The following is a 24,637-nucleotide window of genomic DNA, read 5'->3' as shown; positions in this document are numbered from 1 at the left end:
ACTTACTTCACTTTTACAATTCAGAGATCATGCAGGCACTGTAAAAGATTCCTTTCCACACAAGCCAAGTTTTAAAAGTAATCTGTTTTGCTTGTACCATATCCAATAAGAAAGATGGTTTCTCTCAACAGTTTGCAGTGCAGCAGCCAAGACATATATTGTGGTTTTTTTGAGATTCTGTTACTGTTCATTATTGAATTCTGTTATCATGTGTTCATTTACGGTTTACTATGGTTAACTTCTGGAGTGCATCAATTTTAACATAATACATTTCTCCACAGTTTATTGTGTCCATATTTAGTTTGTGCCAGTTTACAGCTTTTAGACTTTGAGACATCTGGTCAAATTTTCCCTACTAAAATTAAATTAAATTAAATACAGTTTTACTTATTAAATCGGTTATCTTGTATGTCTGTAGTAACCATACTGTCTGCCCCTTTGTATGATTATAAATTAGGCCTATCCTAAGCTCTCTGCCTTACCATCCTCTAGTTTTAACAATCCTTCTCTATCCTACTGTACATTTCCCCAATACATCGGTACCCCAATTCAGTTATATCCTACCACTTTTAACAGAAGGACCCCCAATATCGCTTGTATCACAGAACTGACATACTACCCTGACCTGTGTCATTTGTTCCATTGGGAAAAAAATTACAAGATCCATACTTGCTCTGGCCAGAGACCTATCCATCCGTCCAAAATGGTCTCCTACTTGGGTGCCCCCTTTAAAGCAATGGTTTTATAGTGATCTGTTAGAGTTCCACATCCCTGCCAAGTACTCCATAATCATCAGAGTTACCATCCATCTTCATGATGCTCTCATTATGGTTGGAAACCTCCAATTCTGTTGTGGATCTCCTTGAACAGTATGAACCTCCAGTTTGACCCACCTGTCTTTACCTTTTGGTCTGAAGTCTATACCTGTGGCACTTTGGAGGTACACACTATCTCCTTGAAGGACATCTGGGCAAGATCTTCCCGTGTTCTACTAAGTAATGCAGGCTAGCTACTTCCATTTACATTAAATAACCCTTCTAAAGAATTGTTGGATTGGCAAGCATATATAGATAGGCCTCTTGAAAGCAGCCTTTGCCAAAGTAATCATTAGAAACATTGGCATCCATACAGGACTTGCTTTGCATCACATATTCTCATTTCTCAAAATTTGTTGTTGTGGATTATTACTCTTGTAAAATAAAAATTTAAATATAAGTTTAGTATGAATTGTTAAATGTAAGTTTCATTTACCTACAGTAGTTATTCGTTACCACATGGACCTCTATAAGTGGCTTAAATTCCTCTATAAGCTATAATACTTATTTATACGCAGTGTATATTATGTACACTTATGTCTGCACTTATTAGTATACATGAGAGTAAAAAGCGCTTAAGTGTAATGTGAGTGATATGTAGTTAAAACATTTTAAAATGCAGTCATCTTTTCTGTTGCTAAGGTTAGGGCATACACAATTTCGTGATTCAACTCTTTCAGAATTAGTTTACCTAATTGTTATTTGAAGTGTTGCTGTACCTAACATCATGTTATATAGAGAGATGTGCATTTGTTGAACCATGGCTCATTAAGTGCATGCTTCTAGCTGATCTGAGTAACTCCAGTGTAGCTGTCTTGGCTGCCTGGAACTTCAAGTAAACTTCTTATCTGAAGGATAGCTGTACTTAGCGATGCAGGGTGAAAGGATAGTTTTCAAGATCAGGAGAAACAACGTTTTTAATGTTTTTTTTTTGTTTTTTTTTTTAAACAACGATGTACTTGGTTACTTTGTATGATGTTAGAATTTTTTGATGATTTTCAAAATGCGAGTGAATGCTTACAATATATAAGCTACATACAGTAGATATACGCTAAGTGTGTATTTGTTTTCACAGGAGTTGGAGTGTGATTTGTCATTACATCATAAGAGGTTTCTTCATAGGGCTTTTAAGCTTAGATGTTTATGAAAAACTAAATTGCAAATGTAAAAACGTTTTTTTTAATAACATTTTTGTTGTGTACAACATTTGTGACTTGATCTACTATGCCTCTTTTATGTTTTGTTAGGCACAACTGGCACAGAAGACTACTCTTCTCAGTGAAGCCAAATTGAAGGAGCAAGCTTTCCATGAGAAAGTAAGACATTTTTTATATCAGTTTTGGAGCAATAGAAAAAATGCTTATTTATATGAGAGAAACCGTCAACTCATCCATTTTATGAAATTACTTAATCCAGGTTTTAAGAGGTCATGTCTGGATGGCATTGTTGGGTGCAAAGTAGGAACCAGCTTTGGGTTTGAAACTGCACCAAATCCAAGAATACTTTAGATGAGACATCACTAAATCCAGGAACACTTTTTCACTCACACACACACACACACACACTCAGTCACACAGGGTTTGATTCACCAGTTAACCTAGCATACTTTTTTTAACATTATTATGGAGGTGCCATAGCATGGAAACTCAAGGTGAAGAAGTTGTCTTCTCCTTTGTCCAAAGTCTGTTGACAAGATGAGATTCTGGCCATTTTTTATCTCTGTATTTTTATTTATGTCTTGTTATGTATTTATTTTTTAATCTGTTTATTTTTAGAGAATATAACTAGTTTTCTTATTCATAGTGATATGATGTAGGTGCCCTATCCAAGTAGACTGCTAATACAACAAATGTTTTCATCGTTCTAATGCTTTTTTTGCTTTATTTCACCTAGATTCATACTTTAGAAGATAAGCTGAAAATTCTTCACAGAAACTCTGTGGTTACACATTTTGGAACTCCATACAAAGGTAGGATATATACAGCTGAATTACTAGTTACAGTATAAAGCCTTTAGGAGTCAGCTGCAACTTTTCATTCTTATTAGTCACTGTCTTAATAATCTAAATCTGACTACAGTGTCTCATTCAATCACTGGCATTCTTAAATGCACACGTAGTCTGTTTATGTCCCTTAGAAATACTCATTTAATTTAGACGGGGCCTGAAGAATTTGAATTCACAGCTATCCCATGATTCTTTTGTCATCTTCCATGCTTTTGGCTGAAGTCTACATCGGCAACTCTGCTTTTGGTGCACAAGTACTGAAGGAGACAGTATACTTCCCACATCTTACTTCATTGAAAGGTCAATGGACAATTGTCCACACTCCTTTTGGCAGTGAAATACTGAAGGGGTATTTTGGGAAGTTTAAATACTTTTGTATGTGACAGCCAGTAAACCTAATTAACCTTTTTGTAAGGACAGAAATTCTTTTGAAAACTTTTTAGTATCTGCAGGTCTGTACAGTGTCCTAAAAGCTCATATTTTCACATCAAAATGTTAATGATGTACAATACCCTCTCTTTTTGATGGGGGTGGGGGGATGGAGAAATGTTTGTGTATTACGAGCAATTATTTGCTTTACCCATGTACTGCAGAAAGTGTCCAAACACTTGCTGTAACTCGTTACATGTGGAGGTATGTGTTAATATTGTTACAGTGACTCAAAGGTGATTTATTCCAAGTTCATTTTTAAATTGCTGAAATACATGATGTCATACTGGCATGAAACTCAAAATTTAGATCTGCCTTATCTTAAAATGGATTTGAATAAATGTCTACCAACAGAAAATAAGTTAGTAATTACTTTTACTCACTTAAATATGACATACTCAGTTGATCTCTTTCTACCATCTTCTGAATCAGCATTCACTATAGAAAAAAAAAATCATACTTCACTGTGCTTCATCATGGTTTGGCTATAGTACATATCTGTCCTTTTCTTATTATACGTGCAAATTACATGCTGTTGTTTGGTATTGCGTGCTTGCAGTGTACGTTGTGCATGCTGTAGGACAATCGCACCATTTTTTTTTTTTTAAATACAATGCACTGTTTTGATATAAAGTTTGAGTTTATTTCAGATTTATTATCTTTTATACACATAATTACATTCCTATTTGCCTGCAAGCAGTGCTTGAAGTGGAAGCAAATTACTGGCAGTGTTCTGTTTAGTCAATGTCTTGTTTCTCCTCCCAATTTGTTACTACCATTACATAACAGGGTGGGAGGATAACTCTTTGAGGTCGGAGAATGTATATTAGTATATGATATTGAAGTGTGTGGGGGTCTTCTTGAATTGACAAGTGATGCAATACACTAACATTCGATCAAAGGTTGGTGGTCCCCTTGAAGCTTCGAGTGCCGCTGGTACCTGCCCACTTCAAGCACTGCCTGAAAGACCAAACTAGCACATCTTCATTGCCCCTTTGTTCGGTGTCTGAATCTCACTACATAGGTTATGTAAAATATAACACCACAAGGATAGCCTGTGGCTGCCCTGCAACCCTACCTAGGATGAGCGGGTTAGGAAAACGGATGGTGAATGAAATATATTGTAACATCCTTAACAAGTTGCATTAGCCTGGGGATCAGTCACCCACGTCCCATCATATAAATTAGCAGCTTCAGGGGACTCCGCAAAAGTGGCAGACCTGCCTAAGAAGCAAAAGAATTCCATTATATGCAGTCAGAGTGAGCATTTTAAGGAAAGTGAGATACCTAAAAGAGAGATGTGAAGATCAAGAAACCATAAGCACTCTTGAGTATGCTTGTACTGATGCGGTATGCTGCTACAAATATACCCACGCTCTTCCCATTCAAACTTTGTGCATAGTGCAGTGATCAGTCTGCCGTTCTTCAGCTACAGGACACTCGTGCTGAACTAGCATAGACTAGAATGTGACATGGCTCCTGCTGTGACTATGGGTTCCTGACAGTGTTCTTGTGAGGCACATGAAATTTAAAAAAATCTGATTTGATCAGTCAATCAGTAATGACATCAGCACAGCCCAACTGAACACAAAATATTTTATGTACTACCTGTTTCTCAGTGGACCATATATTTGTCCCCTGTCAGACGAAATGATAGTTTAGCATGTAGTATTGCTACATCACGCTCCTTGGATACAGTGGCTGAGGTTGGAGAGAGTGCACAATCATCAATGGCATTGTTATGGGAGATTGGCAAGGAAAAACCACTGTTAAAAAATGTGCACATGACATCTCAACAAAGGCACTCTGAGATCAGATGAAGGAATGTTCTATAGTCTGATGAGACTAAAACTGAGCTTTTTGACTTTCAGACTAAACACCATTTTTGAATACTGTACATTAGCAAAAACGTACCATCCTCACTATGAAGCATTATGGTGGTAGCATAATGCTGTGAGGATAATATTCTGCAGCAGATCAGTGTCAGAAATTCTAAATCAAATCCATGATGATTAAGCTTTGTATAACAATGAAATGTGAAAACTTTGAAGGGGGTGAATATATTTTAAAGACTATCTTGTTTGTCTATGTAACTGTCTTTGATGGGTCACTTGGTCACAGCAGAAATCAGGAAATCATATCTAATATAAAGTTTCAGGTTGCATGAACAGACTCACAGTGATATTGGCAAGGTCATTTATCAGGAAAAAAATCTGCCTAACTTGGTATAGTTCTTCCAGGTTCTGATATGTTGTCTGTAAGGATAATGAGTGAAACTGATGAGATTCCCAGTAAAAAGAATTTTAAAACTCCAAGGAAATGCTGACTTTATGAAGTCGTTTTATTAATTAACCATATTCTTTGTTATTATATTACTGGGCTACAAAGTGCTGAATTAAGACAACTGTGATTACCTTATTAGTACAACCTCCAGATACTCTTGTTTTTGTTGGGGGAAAATATGCAGTGTTGTATTCATTGTCTGCTGTTGATGTTAAACTACCATCAGTAGTCTTTAATTAACATGCATTTACAATCTCATTGTAATGTGCATTTATAACAAGAAACTTGAACTAGAATATTTGCATGGTTAATTTTATGTATATATTGTACGTTTACCCCATTCTAGCCAGCAGTCTGTTTGGTCAAGTTACCTATATCATTAAAACAGTAACTTGGTTAATGGCTGGAATGGGAGCTTACATAGCAGTGAAGACAGTGTAGCTAGCTGAAGATTTTGTTGGAATAAAGCCTAAGGTGATTTTGGAATTAGACTCTCAGTAACGTATGTTGCCAGTAAGGCCAAACTGCACAGGATAATTTACTCAACAGCAACATTTACTTCTATAGCACATTTTCATGCAAGGTGTTAACTTGAAAGTGCTTTACAAGATGTCAAGAAAATTGCAAGTAAAACAACAAAGTAGAAATAAATATGAATACATGTACAGTCATGGCCGAAATTATCGGCACCCCTGGAATTTTCCCAGAAAATGCACCATTTCTCCCAGAAAATTATTGCAATTTCAAATGTTTTTGTATACAGTAATCCCTCCTCCATCGCGGGGGTTGCGTTCCAGAGCCACCCGCGAAATAAGAAAATCCGCGAAGTAGAAACCATATGTTTATATGGTTATTTTTATATTGTCATGCTTGGGTCACAGATTTTCTTAGAAACACAGGAGGTTGTAGAGAGACAGGAACGTTATTCAAACACTGCAAACAAACATTTGTCTCTTTTTCAAAAGTTTAAACTGTGCTCCATGACAAGACAGAGATGACAGTTCCGTCTCACAATTAAAAGAATGCAAACATATCTTCCTCTTCAAAGGAGTGCGAGTCAGGAGCAGAGCATGTCAGAGAGAGAGACAAAAGCAAACAAATCAATAGGGCTGTTAGGCTTTTAAGTATGCGATGCACCGCGGCACAAAGCTGTTGAAGGCGGCAGCTCACACCCCCTCTGTCAGGAGCAGAGAGAGAGAGAGAGACAGATAAAAACAAACAGTGAAAAATCAATACGTGCCCTTTGAGCTTTTAAGTATGCGAAGCAACGTGCAGCATGTCGCTTCAGGAAGCAGCTTGCAGAGAAGGTAGCAACGTGAAGATAATCTTTCAGCATTTTTAGACGAGCGTCCGTATCGTCTAGGTTTGCGAACAGCCCCCCTGCTCAATCCCCCTACGTCAGGATCAGAGAAACTCCGCGCAAGAGAGGGAGAAAAGTAAGTTGGGTAGCTTCTCAGCCATCTGCCAGTAGCGTCCCTTGTATGAAATCAACTGGGCAAACCAACTGAGGAAGCATGTACAAGAAATTAAAAGATCCATTGTCCGCAGAAATCCGCGAACCAGCAAAAAATCTGCGATATATATTTAAATATGCTTACATATAAAATCCGCGATGGAGTGAAGCCTTTCGCGATATAGCGAGGGATTACTGTAGATAGATAGATAGATAGATAGATAGATAGATAGATAGATAGATAGATAGATAGATAGATAGATAGATAGATACTTTATTAATCCCAATGGGAAATTCACATTCTTCAGCAGCAGCATACTGATAGCAGCAGCCTCTCCATGGTCTTCATCACATGTGATGTCAGAGCAACAGGCCGAAAGTCATTCAGCTCACTAGGACGTGATACCTTTGGAATTGGGGTGATACAAGATGTTTTCCAAAGCCTCGGGACTTTCCCCTGTTCCAGGCTCAGGTTGAAGATGCGCTGTAGAGGGCCCCCCAGCTCCGATGCACAGACCTTCAGCAGTCGTGACGATACTCCATCTGGACCCGCTGCTTTGCTGGCACGAAGTCTCCTCAGCTCTTTGCTCACTTGCACTGTTGTAATTATGGGTGGGGATGTCTTTCCTATGCTGGTATCAGCAGAAGGATGTGTATACATGTTTATTTTCTTTATGTGCATTGGAACAACACAAAAAACAGAGAAAAAAAGCCAAATCTGACATCATGTCACACAGAACTCCAAAAATGGGCCGGACAAAATTATTGGCACTCTTTCAAAATTTGGGTAAATCGTTTTATTTCAAGCATATCATGCTCGTTTGAACTCACCTGTGGCAAGAAACAGGTGCTGGCAATATAGCAATTACACCTGAAGCCAGTTAAAATGGAGAAAAGTTGACTCAACCTTTCTGTTGTGTGTCTGAGTGTGCCACACTAAGCATGGAGAACAGAAAGAAGAGCAGAGAATTGTCTGAAGACTTGAGAACAAAAATTGTGGAAAAATATCAACAATCTCAATGCTACAAGTCCATCTCCAGAGATCTTCGTGTTCCTTTGTCCACTGTGCGCAACATAATCAAGAAGTTCACAACACATGGCACTGTAGCTAATCTCCCTGGACGTGGATGGAAGAGAAAAATTGATAAAAGACTGCAAAGAAGAATAGTCCAAATGGTGGATAAACAACCCCAATCAACTTCAAAACATATTCAAGCTGTTCTGCAGACTCAGGGTGCAACAGTGTCAGCTCGAACTATCCGTCGACATCTGAACGAAATAAAACGCTATGGCAGGAGAGCCAGGAGGACCCCACTTCTGACACAGAAACATAAAAAAGCCAGACTGGAGTTTGCCAAAATGTACTTGAGGAAGCCAAAATCCTTCTGGGCGAACGTCTTGTGGACAGATGAGACCAAGATAGAGCTTTTTGGTAAAGCTCATCATTCTACTGTTTACAAAAAACGGAATGAGGCCTACGAAGAAAAGAACACAGTACCTACAGTCAAACATGGTTTAGGTTCTAAGATGTTTTGGGGATGTTTTGCTGCCTCTGGCACTGGATGCCTTGACTGTGTGCAAGGCATCATGAAATTTGAAGACTACCAAAAGATATTGGGACGCAATGTAGGGCCCAGTGTCAGAAAGCTGGGTCTGCGTCAGAGGTCATGGGTGTTCCAGCAGGACAATGACCCCAAACATACCTCTAAAAGCACTCAGAAATGGTTGAAGACAAAGCGCTGGAGAGTTCTGAAGTGGCCAGCAATAAGTCTGGATCTAAATCCGATTGAACACTTATGGAGAGATCTCAAAATTGCTGTTTGGAGAGACCTTGAGCAGTTTGCAAAAGAAGAGTGGTCGGAAATTCCAGTTGAGAGATGTAACAAGCTTGTTGATGGTTATAAGAAGTGCTTGATTGGAAATAAACATGTGTATACCAAAACATTTGTAATTGCAACAATTTTCTGGGAGAAATGGTGCATTTTCTGGGAAAATTCCAGGTGTGCCGATGATTTCGGCCATGACTGTAATATTTCGAAAAAAGCAAATAAGAATGAATTGGTATGCACTTAAAAATAAAGGTATTTAAAAGTAATAGATAAAGTAGAGCCCTTAATGGACACGGTTATGTTTCTCAAGGGTATCCAGAATTGTTCCAAATACAGCTCCTGGAAAGGCTTGATCTTTAGTATGATACATATATAAAAATTACACATTCCAAATGGTTTCATTTTGAAAGGGAAAAAGAGGGAAATACTGTCTATGACTGCTATATGCCTCAAATCTTTTCCATTTTCTGGCAATCTAATTTACCTAACAGTTCATATTTCTATCTGGGTTTCCATCTAATAATATGGGATCATTGTCTTGTATCACCAGAAATATATCAGAGCATAATATAGTCTATTAATATTCTATTAACATTTTAGTATATCGGGATCAAACAGAATCTTTCATTATCTTTGTACCTACAGGATATGAAGCTTACGTTCTATTTAAATTAAGCAAACAGTTAGGTGAATTTACCATTGACATTAAATTTCTAGGATTATGTATTTTACAATGGATTTGTTTTTAAGTCTCTTGTGATTATGACAAATTCTGGACATATGGCCAAGAATGACAGAAGAAATAAACTCTAGTAAGATGCTAGAAAAAATATCTGCAGGGGTTCTAAAATCACAAAAGACTGCCCAATCCTCACAGGGCATTCTGTTTAACATAATTGTTACTGAATAAACATAAATGTACTGAAGTAGTTATTTTTTTATGCTTCATTCTAAAAATTACAATGAAATTGATTTAGTCAACATGAAATGATATGGCAAAATAATTAATGTAACCTATCACATGAAATGAAGCTGACAGGCCCAGTATACGCAAATTATTCTTCTTTGCTTCTAATGACAACTGCATTTTCCATTCATGATATAAGTTCTGTCTCTTGAAAGATGAGGTTTATGTTGTGACTATTTAATTATTCTGAGAGGTCATTTTCCTATTTAATTATTCTGAAAATTTTTATTATATTTAAATGTTCCATCTTCTATATCTCTGTGATGGCCAATGTGGATTTGTATGCTATTGTGTGCTGGACTGATAACATCACTTCAAGAAAGGCCCACCAAATCAACAAGCTAATTAAAAGGGCAAGCTCAGTTATAGGATGCACTCTGAATCCCCTTAAGGTCGTAGTGAAGGGCAGAATTAAAACAACACTGAGTGCCATTATGAGCAATGCCTGACGTCCTCTGTCTGACAAACTTACTGTATGCTGAGTACTTACAGCCAACAAATTATTCAGCAGAAGTGTGTCAAGAAAGAGCTTCTGTTAAAAGTCAAATTTCCTCCTAGGGACAAATAAAGTTCTGTTTGTCTATTTTCCTTCCATTTTACATCTTTAATTTCTGAACTAATGGATGTGGTACCTTCTTGAATGTTACACTTGTCCTCTAAGCTTGTTTGCGACTGTACTCAACATAATATCAACAGATTCATATGCTGCGGAAGTCAGTCTCTTGTTCCAAGTCCTACTGAAAATTTATGATACATCTTAGAAAGACGTATGACCATCAATAAGGCTAGAATTGCTTGTGTTAGTAACATTCCACTGATGGTTTTGCTTATAGATTTATCTATAATGTAATGCCCTTTTAGCCAGATTTTAAATGCTTAGAACTTTTGGAGTTTCCCTAATGTCAGCTGTCTTATAATTTCAGTGTTTATAGACCCATTTGTTCAAGATTGAAACTACAAGTACTTTCTTTTATTGTCTTGAGTCCATTTTTCATTTTATTTTATGAAATCTTACCTGGGTTTTCCCCCTGTCTTTCTTTATAGATGGGAATCACCATGGTGATAGTTTATCTGAACCAACAGAGTTTGAGTACCTGAGAAAAGTGATTTATGAATATATGATGGGTCGAGAGACAAAGGTAAGACTGCTGAGATTATCTGTAAAGAAAACTGAAGTATTTTAGCTGGTGTTGGAAATGTATCTTGCTCAAAATGGTACTGCTTTTTGTACTGCGCTAGAGAATTTTCAGAAAATGGTTACTTAATCAGTTTAATCATAATTTTTTTCTGTTCCAGCCCAGGTGAACACTATTACAAAACACCTTGGAATTTATTATAAAAGGGCTTATTTATACTTTGAAATTTCATGTGTATATATATGTGTGTGTGTGTGTGTGTATATATATATATATATATATATATATATATATATATATATATATATATATATATATATATATATGTATATATGTGTATGTATTTATGTATATAAAAGAAATACAGTAAAGCCTATAAAGTCCAACATCCTTTAGATGAGGCAGGTATTAGACAATGGTATATACTGATTGCTGCTACCAGATTACCATTAATTAATGCAATTGACTAATCAACTAAAAATTTTAGTTGAATTGTATTTTCTTAATCAACTGGTTGTCTCTGACCCTCCCCCATAGTGTGTGCAGGCATACTATGAAGCTCTGTATGGTTTATGAGTAGGCTAATAATTGTGGCAGCAATATCACATTCAATGGAAGCAGGTTCTCCTAAATTTCTGGCAAATTTCTCCTCTGTGTGGGAGTATTTCACTTGAAAATCTAAGAAAGTGGTCATTTAATCATTGTGTGGTGTTCCTTAATGCGTGAACATCTGAGGAGGAAGCACGCTGTATTGCAACTGACAAGCCAAATAAACCATAAGTACTTACTCACATACTTTTATTTAACTGTTCTACAATAGTCCTTTTAGTGTTGTGAAGCTGTTTAACTTGAGAAAATCATTCTTGTGACTAGCGTAGGAATGAAAGTTAGTGTTGGTATTTCTTCGGAAAGAGCAGATAAATTGTCTCCTCAATATACATTTTCTTTTCAAAAACACAACTTCACAGTAGCAGCTCTTCTGTAAGTGGACAGAGTATGTTCCTATTCCACAAACTCTTTCAGTACAGATCAACTCCATAAACTGCACTGGACTTATTTTTTTATTTTTATTTTTTTTATTACATGTTACTTAATCAGCCTGATCACTTATTTTGTGATTTATTACAATTTAATGACTGGAGAAAATAACTAAAAAAACTTTATAAAGCTTCCCTGTGTTTATATAGGATGTTATTGCTGCTCAGTTTTGGCAGCCACTGATAAATAACTTTTCTTTCCGATCCATGAGAAGACAGCCCTGGCATAATATCTGAAAAAAAAAAAAAAAAAATCGGCAAATTAATTTAATAGACTAGTCTATTGTATTAAGCTAGCCTATGTACTGAAAAATTATTTTATTTATGTACACTTGCGAGTAGTAACAGCAACACATCTTTACAACTCCATAATCTCAAAGACACTTTGGTTATTTGTGAAGCACTTTGAGCATGGGAAAAGTACTAAACAATTTTTTATACTGTTATTATGATTCAAGTAACCACGCCCGCCTTTATGTTAAGCAAGCATCCTTTTTGCAATACATTACTGTGTATTATAAAAAGACACCATAAGCAAAATGTACTGAGTAAGTAAATACAACTATGTGCTGCATAATGTCCATTTGGGCAACTTCCAACCACATATACGTCCGTGTTCCTATATGCTTATAATAGAGTTAAGAGATTCCAATCAGAGAATATGAAATAGCAGATGCAACCAGACATTGCAAATGCAACAAATTCCCTGACATAACACTTGTATCGTATATCTCTTGTATACAAAGTGATTGCGCTTCCAGTACTGTACTGTACATTTTATCTTTATTTTAATGTAAGCATTCCCTACTTACAAATAAAAGTTTACTGTATAACAGCACATGCTTTGACTCACTGGCAGCAGTGGCCAATTTTGCTTATCACGCATTTCTATAGAATTATTTGTCTGTATTTAGTCAAAATAGGTACAGTACAGCGTCCCATATAGCTTTGCTCAGTACTGTATATAATATGGTGTTCGCATTACACCCAATTTCACACAAAGTATTGTGGACAGTAAGTGCAATATACAATACCTGTACATAGCAACAAATGAACAATTTAATTTATTTCTTAACATTTTTGTGTGTGTTATATAATATGAAAAAAAAATACATACAGTGGGAAGCCTCTGACTGAGGTGTTATTCTGTCCCCAGGTATAGTAATTAATCATTGCAATCAGCATACAATCAAAGTAAAAAGTATGTGAACCCCTAGGAATTATCTATATTTATGTCTAATTCCCATATAAAACATGGTCGTATGTTCATGTCAGCCACAATAATGAACAAACACAGTCTCCTATAACTAAAGATACACAGATTTTCAGAGAAGTTTTGACCATATTGAATAAATCATTCAAATTGTGAAACTGAAGGTTGGAAAAAGTAAGTGAACACTAAGTTAATGACTTTTTAAAAAGCTCATTGCAGTCAGAATTTAGCACACCTGGAATCCATTTAATGAAACGAGTTCAGAGGTGTGGCCTAGAATTACTTTGATTGATAAAAAACACTATAAAGTTTGAGCTTTTGACAAGAAGCATATGCAGATGGGAATCATGCCTCGCAAAAAAGAGCTGTCTGAAGAGCTACATTTGAGAATTGTTAATCTACATAAGACTGGAAAGGGTTACAAAGTCATCTCAAAGATAGATATTTGAGATAAGATATAGATATTCATCAGTCTACTGTTAGGCAAGCTGTCTATAAATGGAGACAATTTGGTATTGTGGCTACTCTGCCTGGAAGTGGGCACCCTGCCAAGATGACCCCAAGAGCACAACGCACAGTCAGCAATGAGGTAAAGAAGAACCCTAGAGTGACGGCAAAGGACTTGAAGAAGTCATCAGAACTTGCTAACATCTCTCTTCATGAGTCAACTATATGCAAAACATTGAACAAGAAAGGAGTCCATGGCAGTACACCAATAAGGAAGCCACTGCTATCAAAAAAGAACATTGTTGAACGCCTGAATTTTGCGAAAGAGCACTTGGACACTCCACAACGGTACTGGGAAAATATTTTGTGGAGTGATGAAACCAAAATTGAACTATTTGGGAGGAACAAGCAGAACTTCATTTGGTGTAAAAAGGGCACTGCATATCAACATCAAAACATCATCCCTACAGTAAAGTATGATGGAGGTAACATCACGATTTGGGCTTGCTTTGCTGCATCAGGGCCTGGACAGCTTGCCGTCATTGAGGGGAAAATGAACTCACAAGTTTATCAACAAATTCTCCAGGATAATGTGAGGGTGTCTGTCTGTCAACTTAAGCTCAGAAGAGGGTGGGTGATGCAACAGGACAATGACCCCAAACATTGCAGCAAATCCACAGCACAATGGCTTTAGAAGAACAAACTCCACCTTTTGGAATGGCCCAGTCAAAGCCCAGATCTCAATCCTATTGTGATGCTGTGGAATGACTTGAAGAGAGCCATACACAGAAGACAACCAAAGAATATGGAAGAGCTACAGTGGGGCAAAAAAGTATTTAGTCAACCACCAATTGTGCAAGTTCTCCCACTTAAAAAGATGAGAGAGGCCTGTAATTTTCATCATAGGTATACCTCAACTATGAGAGACAAAATGAGAAAAAAAAATCCAGAAAATCACATTGTCTGATTTTTTTAAGAATTTATTTGCAAATTATGGTGGAAAAAAAGTATTTGGTCAATAACAAAAGTTCATCTCAATACTTTGTTATATACTCTTTGTTGGCAATGACAGAGGTCAAATGTTTTCTGTAAGTCTTCACAAGGTTTTCACACACTGTTGCTGGTATTTTGGCCCATTCCTCCATGCAGATCTCCTCTAGAGCAGTGATGTTTTAGGGCTGTCGCTGGGCAACACGGACTGTCAACTCCCTCCAAAGATTTTCTATGGGGTTGAGATCTGGAGACACTCCAGGACCTTGAAATGCTTCTTACGAAGCCACTCCTTCGTTACCCGGGCGGTGTGTTTGGGATCATTGTCATGCTGAAAGACCCAGCCACGTTTCATCTTCAATGCCCTTGCTGATAGAAGGAGGTTTTCACTCAAAATCTGACGATACATGGCCCCATTCATTCTTTCCTTTACACGGATCAGTCGTCCTGGTCCCTTTGCATATAAACAGCCCCAAAGCATGATGTTTCCACCCCCATGCTTTACAGTAGGTATGGTGTTCTTTGGATGCAACTCGGCATTCTTTCTCCTCCAAACACGACGAGTAGAGTTTTTACCAAAAAGTTCTATTTTGGTTTCATCTGACCATATGGCATTCTCCCAATCCTCTTCTGGATCATCCAAATGCTCTCTAGCAAACTTCAAACAGGCCTGCACATGTACTGGCTTAAGTAGGGGGACACGTCTGGCACTGCAGGATTTGAGTCCCTGGCGGCGTAGTGTGTTACTGATGGTAGCCATTGTTACTTTGGTCCCAGTTCTCTGCAGGTCATTCACTAGGTACCCCCGTTTGGTTCTGGGATTTTTGCTCACCGTTCTTGTGATCATTTTGACCCCACAGGGTGAGATCTTGCGTGGAGCCCCAGATCGAGGGAGATTATCAGTGGTCTTGTATGTCTTCCATTTTCTAATAATTGCTTCCACAGTTGATTTCTTCACACCAAGCTGCTTACCTATTGCAAATTCAGTCTTCCCAGCCTGGTGCAGGTCTACAATTTTGTTTCTGGTGTCCTTTGACAGCTCTTTGGTTTTGGCCATAGTGGAGTTTGGAGTGTGACTGTTTGAGGTTGTGGACAGGTGTCTTTTATATTGATAACGAGTTCAAACAGGTGCCTTTAATACAGGTAACGAGTGGAGGACAGAGGAGCCTCTTACAGAAGAAGTTACAGGTCTGTGAGAGCCAGAAACCTTGCTTGTTTGTAGGTGACCAAATACTTATTTTCCACCATAATTTGCAAATAAATTCTTTAAAATCAGACAATGTGATTTTCTGGATTTTTTTTCTCATTTTGTCTCTCATAGTTGAGGTATACCTATGATGAAAATTACAGGCCTCTCTCATCTTTTTAAGTGGGAGAACTTGCACAATTGGTGGCTGACTAAATACTTTTTTGCCCCACTGTAAGGCAGTTCTTCAGGGAAGAATGGGCTAAAATTTCCCCCACACAATGTAAAGGTCTGATCTGCAGTTACAGGAAGCGCCTAGTTGAGGTCATTGCTGCCAAACGAGGGTCAACCAGTTATTATTCCAAAGTTCACTTACTTGTTCCACTACCACTGTGAACATTGAATGCGTTTGTAAAATAAAGACATGAAAGAGCAGAATTTTTTGTGTGTCATTGGCTTAAGCTCATTGTGTATATCAGTGCCTGTGACTTAGATGAAGATCAAGGGTCTCATTTATAAATGGTAAAAATGTTGTGTACGAACATTTCCACGCTCAAATCGCGATGTATAAAACCTAAACTTGGCATAAAGCCACGCACATTTTCACGGTAGCTCCAACCCTGGTGTTTTGCTCAGTTTTGCAAACTTACAGTGTGAGTTCTAACCACGGCGTTATACATGAGGCCCCAGATCACTTTATGACCAATTCATGCAGTATACCAGATAATTCCAAAGGGTTCACAAACTTTTTACTTTGACTGTATACAGTGAAGAAGTATTATTAGTCTTGTAGACAGCACTGTGGAGCCAAGCAAACACAAACACTTATGTCATATATTTATACTGGTCTAATCTAGGACAATTGCCTGGTAACTTCCTGTGAAATTATTAAAATGTTGAACCGTGTACTGTATTATTTACCTCTATGCTGATGCTTGCAGACTCGATACAGCTTGCTAAACAAATGTATAAACCTACAAGTTGCCGTCTTTTCCAGATCATTCATATTGCAGCGTTAGGAATCCGAAATCTTTAAGTTAAAAATGTTTAAAGAGCAGTTAGCTGTTTATATATTCTTTTCACTTGTAAACGTATGTCATTCAAGTCAGCTGAGACCAGAGTGAGCAGCACACATGTACAGTTGTACCAAGATTCTTGTCTTCTGTTGAGTACCATGGAAGTATTTTAGTAGACTTTTATTATTTTTTGATTCACGCTGTGTATGAATTTAGATTATATGCATTACCCCTTCCCTGCATATTATAAACAGACACCATTTAGGAAGTAATTAAAGCTTGTTGGAACCATGGTGAGTTCAGATGCCTGGAAAAGCTTGGAAAATTTGAGAAATTGGTGAATATGCTTAACTTCGGAAGATGAATAATTAGTTAGTATGCATTTAACCATGGATGGTTGTGCTGAATTAACAGTAAAATTAATTATTTTTTTAAGAAACCATGCACAAGTCACAACCCATTTTGCTTTTGTAGTGCTTCTTTATTTATTATGTATGTGTGTGTGTGTTTGTTTGTTTATTTAATTATACTTAGCTGTTCTTTCTCATTCTATACATAATTATCAAAACTGTTTAGCATTTATCCTTCAAATGTAGCAATATACTCAAACCTGTATTTTTTCACCCATATGTCATTCAAACTGTCTGCTTCTGTGTTATTTTAACATAGGTGTGTTGTATTTCCACTACATGTTGGCATATTTTACTGTATAATTACCTGTGCAGACAAAAAAGCTCATTGGTAATCTGTGCTAATGTAGATACTGCATGAGTAGAAAATTACTTAATATAAAACATGATGGTGTAGCTCAATGCACACGTGAAGTGGTTATCAAAAACCGACACTCCATTTATTACAGTTCTGAGAATTTGCTGTAAAGACTGAACTCGATAAACCATGTCAGACCTTTTTCACTTTTAATATCATCTTATAACTAATAATATGTATGCAGATTATATGTATAGGTTATTTGTATTGTGAGGCTGAAAGTTAAACGAAAATTTGTGGACTTAACATCCACTGTGTTACTAATATGTTGCTTTGAGTTCTCATTACTTCAAGGAAGTGCAGAAAAAATGATTACCTGGAATATTATGACTTTATCATGCACACTCAAATTGTGCAATCCTTGTACGTAACAAAAATATGAACTGTCTGTAGTTAATAATATTTAACCAATTTACATACCGTTTATAGCATCCAGTTACTGTTGTGCCATTTGCATTGTACTAGTGATGCTGTTTTTTTTTGCATATTTCTATAGACCATTCAGTGTCTTTTATTTCTTGCTTTTAAAATCCTTTACTGACATTTCTAAGTTCAGGTCATCTACTTTTAATTAAGAAAGACAGCTGGTATTTGATGACATGGCATAAGGAGAAAGGATGTCTGAAGTATGTCTGATTTAATTTATCCCGCTGTCCTTGTTGCTGTCTAGCAGATACAACCAAGCAGTTACTTCGAGGCAACTTGTATCAATATTTCAGCCTTCTAGAAAAGAAAAAAATAAATGATACTGTACATATGGTACCACTGTTAAAGGATTGAATTTGATAAAGTTGTCAACTCTGCTGTACTTTTGCAGAAGGGAATGGCTTTAGGTATTCCATCATTTACTGAATTCTGTATTGTGATTTTTTTCAAAATATTTTTATATGATATGTGTACTATAGGTTTTCTCCATTTCATATTTAATTAAAATTATTTGATGCTGGACTATTTGCAGTTTTTTGTGCCAAATTGTTTATAAGGAAATTATTCTAGTTTTAATGACCTTTGATACAAATTTTGATATGTTGCTATGAAAATGTAAATGCTGTGGCCTAAGGTATTGAGGAGAAACAAATGATTTTGATGTTGTAGGATAATTCTTTTCCAAATATTCCCAGATTGTTCACTCTGTAGAGTCAGAAATAAAAAATGCTTACAAACATGTTCAGGTTCAGATCCTTTTAATAAACCCAGTGAAAGCTTTGTAAAGTCATCTAGCAAACACAGCGTTTCCGGCATGGACTCAGTTTCACGATTTCTTTCTGTTATCTCCTACTTTTGAGAACTTGGTTTCCTGTTATTTGTCCTGAGCATGTGGCCATATTCATTCATTTGCATAGTTCTTCCTGATGAAGTGGTTTCCTTTGGTGTCTGTAGGATTCTGTGTTGTCAGTAAGGAAGTCCAGAATTGATTTTATGTCAGCGTGTGTGTCCCTAAAGGACTGCCCTCCAATCTAACCTGAGAGTGGGAGCTTGTGACTGCTGTTGGCTGTTGCTGCTAAAACTGCTTCCTGTTTAAAGGGTGGATAGATATTGGGCATTTACAGACTGTACTGTTATTTTTCCATACTTATATTTGCACATATGCATTGACAACCTAGTGATTGATATCACTCTGATTGTATTTGTAAATTAAAAACGTAATGTTTTTTAAGATTTAATGTGATATATTTTGAGTGATTAGTTTATTTTCAGACAAGGCTTTCTTTCCATAGTTTTCAATCCACTTCACTTTTGTGGTTTTGTCTCATGATAGTCAAACTGGACTTCCAGCAGGCTTCTTGTTTAAATACACAGCAAATGCCTATGTTGTCTGCAAAAGAGAAAAGATGACTCCAGGATGCTGACCGTAATATGCTTTCCAACCATCTTCAGTTCAGTGTCTTTGTGTGTTAAATTGAGGTCCGTGGCTGATTAGCATCTTTTTAAATAAGTAATCGCCACACTTTCTTCTTGGTGGGGAGGGGGAGTGGCAAGAGCCGTTCCCAGGCACGATGCGGGAGAGGGCAGTTCTACACTTAAGTGCACATGTGTAGAATCATCCGTGATCCTAATTGGTGCCGAGAGCTGCTAATCATCACAGGTGTCCCACGTCCCCATTTTAAAAGGGGAAGCGTGAGTATGAGGAAGAAAAAGATTGAGAAAAAAGGAGAATCAAAAACAGAAAAAGGCTGATCAGGGTGGAAAAATGGAGAAAGGAAAGAAAAAGGCCAATTAGAGAAGAAAGGAGGTTAAAAGAATGAAAGAGAAAAGGTGTGAGGGTGAGATCTGGTGCAAGTGTGTGCATGGAAGGTGGAGAAGGCTGACAGCCAGGAGGAGGTCCTTTACAGTGCATGAACAGCACGCGGAGGCTGATGAGGTGCCCTGCTTTGAGCCAGAGAGGGCTAGAATGGGCCAAGAGTATTGTGGAAGGTGGGCGGAACTGCCAGATTGGTGCCTCCTTGGCTGCAATAACCCACATTGGGTTAAGCTAAGGAGATGCCAGGTTTTTAAGCACTGCACCGGGGCTCAAAGTTTCAAGGACAGTTTCCTGCCCTCTGATTTTTAACTTCATTTTAAATGGATTATTTATTTGATTATTTTAACCTCCTTGCAGACTTTTTTTTAAATTGCATTATTTATTGTTGTCTTTACACTGCACTCTTTGGACTCTTGTTTCTGTTTGTTTTTAACAAAAGCACTGACCTCTTTTACACCTTCCCCTTGCTTTATGTGTTGTCCTCATTTGTACAGCTTGTCCCGGCTCCCCAAATGAGAAGAGGGAGCATGGAGTCACACTGTGTTCCTTTACCTATTTTAATCTTTTCTTTTTATTTGTCAGTTTCAGATGTAGATTTTTCTTCTTAACTCTGCATTATTGGCTAGCATTCCAACATTTTCTTTTTAGTGTTGCAGATGACACTGATATTTGGTGTGTATTTAAAGAAGCCAACTGTTGATATGTGAGGCATTTATTTTTCAAACTATACACTCTGATGTAGTTATCCTTTTATGCAGTTGTGCTTCTCTGTCCTGGTTAGATCTAGTTTGCTGTTTTTTTTTCAAGATAGTAATAGGCAGCTTTGTACGAAATCTTCAGTTTCTTGACAATATGTCACATGAAATAACAGAAATAAGAGAAACAAAACCAAAAAAGTTAAATTTCAAACTCTGTTTATTCAGCTTGTGTACAGAGCAGATAAATGTTCAAAATAGGCTCTGTTCTTACTTTATTCCAAATTTCCACGTGTCACACTTTGTGAAGCCATTCATGTTTAAAGTTGGGCCATTTTCTCAGTATATTCCTTATAGATCTTTAATAGGACTGGTAGCAAAAATACATACAGTATTGAATGTGTTGTTAAAATAGAAAAAACGTTCTTCATTAAACTATAATGTTTAATTAACTTTGAGTACAGTCTGGACTTGATTTAAATGACCACAAAGTTGTGTATAAATATGTGGGGGGCAATATGCTAAAATGGTTACATTATGTTTATTAACTTTTCTGTTTTTGCAGTAGGGAGAGGAGCTAGTAAATCAAGCAAACTGACATCTGAATAGCCACTAAGAAGGAAGAGCCCCTGCTGGTTACTGCAATAATTGTGATCTCCTACAACTGTCCCCATGCTGTTTTACTAGTCAAATGGTACAATCACTTTCCACCTTTGGCCATTGCTGCGGACAATGAGGGATTTACTCCATCTTTAATTTGTCAAAATTTTATTTTAAAACAAAGCTGTTTTAAATTTGGAGCTCATTTTTGAGAATAAATGGAGACACATTTCTGAGGAGAAAAATTTATAGCTGCTAGAGGCATTTTTCTGTTTTAAAAATGAGTTACACTGCGTTTCTTTAACATGCCATTATGTATCTGTTAAATCTTAAAGAATGAAACTTTTTTTTTAAATCCTCAGAGCATTATCTTTCCACTCTAAAACCTATAATAGTTAAGAGGAGACAAAGATACAAATGTTAAGACTTCTGTACGCTCCAATTGGAGCTGTACCTTCTAGCACAAACAAGAAAGTAATCAAAAATTAATAAAATAGGTGTAGTGGGTGTCATAAACTGTGAAAAAATGTCAAACAGTTAAAAACCCAAGTATCTGTTTTCATGCTGCAGATATGAAGTCCTGCTGTTTTTAACTCTGACAGGGATCTCTCTCAAGCTAGGTATTATTCTAAAGGATTTTCCTGTTCAAAATATAAGGTATAAGCTAGGCCTTCTGTATATGTAATCTTTGAAATGTCATCGTCTTCTTTTGTTGGTGTAAGCCCAAGATATTTTTTGCCTTAAATATCTGAAAAACACCACTTGGCTTAATAATTAAAAATCAATATAGAGCTGAAACACTAACTCTCTAAGGAGTATCAACTCTTTAACAATATTATTTTATTTACTGATACTAAATATTACAGTTCCAATTAGAATCTTTGAGGTTTTTTATTTAATGTAAAATTGAACCATTTGTCCATGTTTTAGAACATGCATATTCTCATTTAGGATAATGGAAGGTCCTAGCAGTATCTACAATAAGGTAGGAGTTAATCCTGGATGGGTCACCAGTCTATTACAGGGAGTTCAGACCCTGATTATGCAACTACCCTTCTGAAGCTTTCTTGATGTCTTCATCATCCAAAGTCAAGCATGACCCATGGCTAAATGAACAAACTCACTCCATCAGGCAAGACTGTAGGCGGCTAGAACGTAAATGGAGGAAAGATGGTCTCACTGTTACCTTTGACTGCATGAGAGACCTGTGGTCTCAATACCAGAGAGCAGTCAGAGGTGCAAGGAACCGTTTTTTTACTGACATCATCTCAAAAAATTCTGGCAATCAACGTGTCTTATACAAAACACTGAATGCTGTCCTCACTCCAGCTGCAACTGTTTTCTCTTCTCCCTCCAATGCTCTTTGTAATCAGATCCTTACGTTTTTTCTGGATAAGGTCACGAACATTAGATCCCAGATCTCCATTTCTTCTTCTGGCTCTGTTGATTTAGCCGTTCCTGTACACGGCTCCCTCACCAGCTTTGAACCCATTTCGCTCCCCCCATCTGGAAAAAATCGTCGCCTCAATGAAGCCTTCGGGCTCTCCGGACGATGTGGTGCCGTCCAGACTGCTGAAAGATGTCTTTCCTGTGATTCGATATGATGTCTTAAAGATCATAACTAGTAGTCTATCTTCGGCTACAGTTCCTCGTGCTTTCAAACACGCAGTTGTACATCCAATCGTGAAAAAACCTGATCTTGACCCTGCCATCTTCTCCAATCTTCGTCCAATTTCCAAACTACCTTTCCTGTCAAAATTACTCGAAAAAAGTAGTTTATGAGCAATTAATTTATCACCTACAGGACCATCAGGTAATGGACCTTTTTCAGTCAGGCTTTAGGCCCCAACACAGCACAGAAACCGTGCATTTACGTGTCCTAAATGATGTTCTTTTGGCATTGGACTCAGGACTCTACGTGATTATGGTTCTTCTCGATTTATCTGCTGCCTTCGACACAATCGACCACGACATCATGATCTCCCGACTCGAATCCTGGGCTGGTGTATCTGGCTTAGCCCTCGACTGGTTCAGGTCATATTTCTGCAACAGGACTCTTAGAGTCATGCTAGACGACTTTTCATCTGAATCAGTCCCACTCCCATGTGGTGTCCCCCAGGGTTCCATTTTGGGGCCACTACTTTTTTCAATTTACATCCTGCCTTTAGGTGCAATTTTTAGAAAACATGCAATCTCGTATCACCTATATGCTGATGACTGCCAAATTTATTTCTCCCTCAAGTCAACTGACTCCACTAAACCTCTTCTCGACTGCTTATCTGACATTAAGGACTGGCTGGCTGTAAACTTCCTTCACCTGAACGATTCAAAAACCGAGGTCATTGTTTTTAGTCCTGACCACAAACAGACCCTACCCCTTGGCCTCGACTTTCTTCCCATTCCAGTAACTTCGTCTGTTTCCAATCTTGGAATCAAAATGGATATGGTCCTGAAAATGGATGCTCAAGTCAACAGCACAGTAAAATCCTGCTTTTTCCATCTCAGGCGAATTGCCAAACTCAAACCAATTCTGCCTTACCACCTCCTGGAATCAGTAATCCATGCATCCATTACGTCCCGGCTCGACTATTCTAATTCCTGCCTATATGGTATTAGTAAAGCCACTCTTTCTAGACTCCAATTGGTTCAAAATGCGGCTGCAGGGCTTTTAACTGGAAGCAGCAGAAGCCAACACATTATACTGATTTTAAAAACCCTACACTGGCTGCCGGTTAGATTCAGAATTGATTTTAAGATACTCCTCTTAACCTATAAGGCTCTAAATGGTCTAGCCCCTGCCTACTTGAGTGTCTTGCTCCATCGTCACAATCCCCCTTGTGTTCTTAAATCCGCAGATCAGCTGCTCCTAACCGTTCCCAAGGCACGTTTTAAAGTTCGTGGTGAAAGGGCTTTTTCCGTCTGTGCACCTAGGCTCTGGAACTCCTTACCTTTAGTGGTTAGACAAGCCGCTTCAGTCGCCACATTCAAAACACACCTAAAAACGCACTTCTTCACATTGGCTTTTAATTCTTAACCTGTCTTATTTCCACTTGCTTTTTGCTATTATTTATTGGGTCCCCTGACCTGTTTTTAGTGTCTCTGTTTTAATTCTGTCTTAATGTTTGTTTTTAATATTTTGCTTTTAGTCTTGCTTGTTTTAACTGTACAGCGCTTTGGTCAGTTGTAATGCTGTGTTTTTAAGCGCTTAATAAATAAAAATGGTATGGTATCATTGACAGTGTCTTTTTCAGAGGTATTCAGACATACCCCTTCAGACTGGGGAATATATGGTAGTCACTTAGGATGAGGTCTGCAAAATAAGATGGTGTGTTGCAGCTCCTTGAATCTGGAGTTTGCCAAGCAGCTTGTGCAACCTATGTAGACTGATTGGGAGCATTGCCATGAAGCACAAGAGGGATGGTTAACAGCTTTCCTCACTGCTTTTCCCTGGATTCACTGACAGTAACACCAAATCAGATCAGCGTATATTGACCACTTATGTGGGTCTGTTTAGGCATGTAATCAG

General features: G+C 37.5%; 1 protein-coding gene across 4 annotated transcripts in view; it reads left to right on the top strand.

Moving 5' to 3' along the window:
• golga4 (golgin A4) overlaps positions 1-24,637 on the top strand; it is a 208,401-nt gene that overhangs the window by 150,053 nt on the left and 33,711 nt on the right. For all 4 annotated transcript variants that reach the window (XM_028817450.2, XM_051935773.1, XM_051935772.1 and 1 more), the window contains 3 exons: positions 2,063-2,131; positions 2,709-2,784; positions 10,826-10,920. In XM_028817450.2, coding sequence (XP_028673283.2) covers positions 2,063-2,131; positions 2,709-2,784; positions 10,826-10,920 — 240 coding nt within the window. The remainder of the gene's footprint in view (positions 1-2,062; positions 2,132-2,708; positions 2,785-10,825; positions 10,921-24,637) is intronic.

The sequence above is a fragment of the Erpetoichthys calabaricus genome, chromosome 13 (genome assembly GCF_900747795.2).
Source record: "Erpetoichthys calabaricus chromosome 13, fErpCal1.3, whole genome shotgun sequence".
NCBI lineage: Eukaryota > Metazoa > Chordata > Cladistia > Polypteriformes > Polypteridae > Erpetoichthys > Erpetoichthys calabaricus.
Note: the sequence above shows the minus strand (reverse complement) of the source record. Positions and strands in the feature narration are given on the sequence as shown.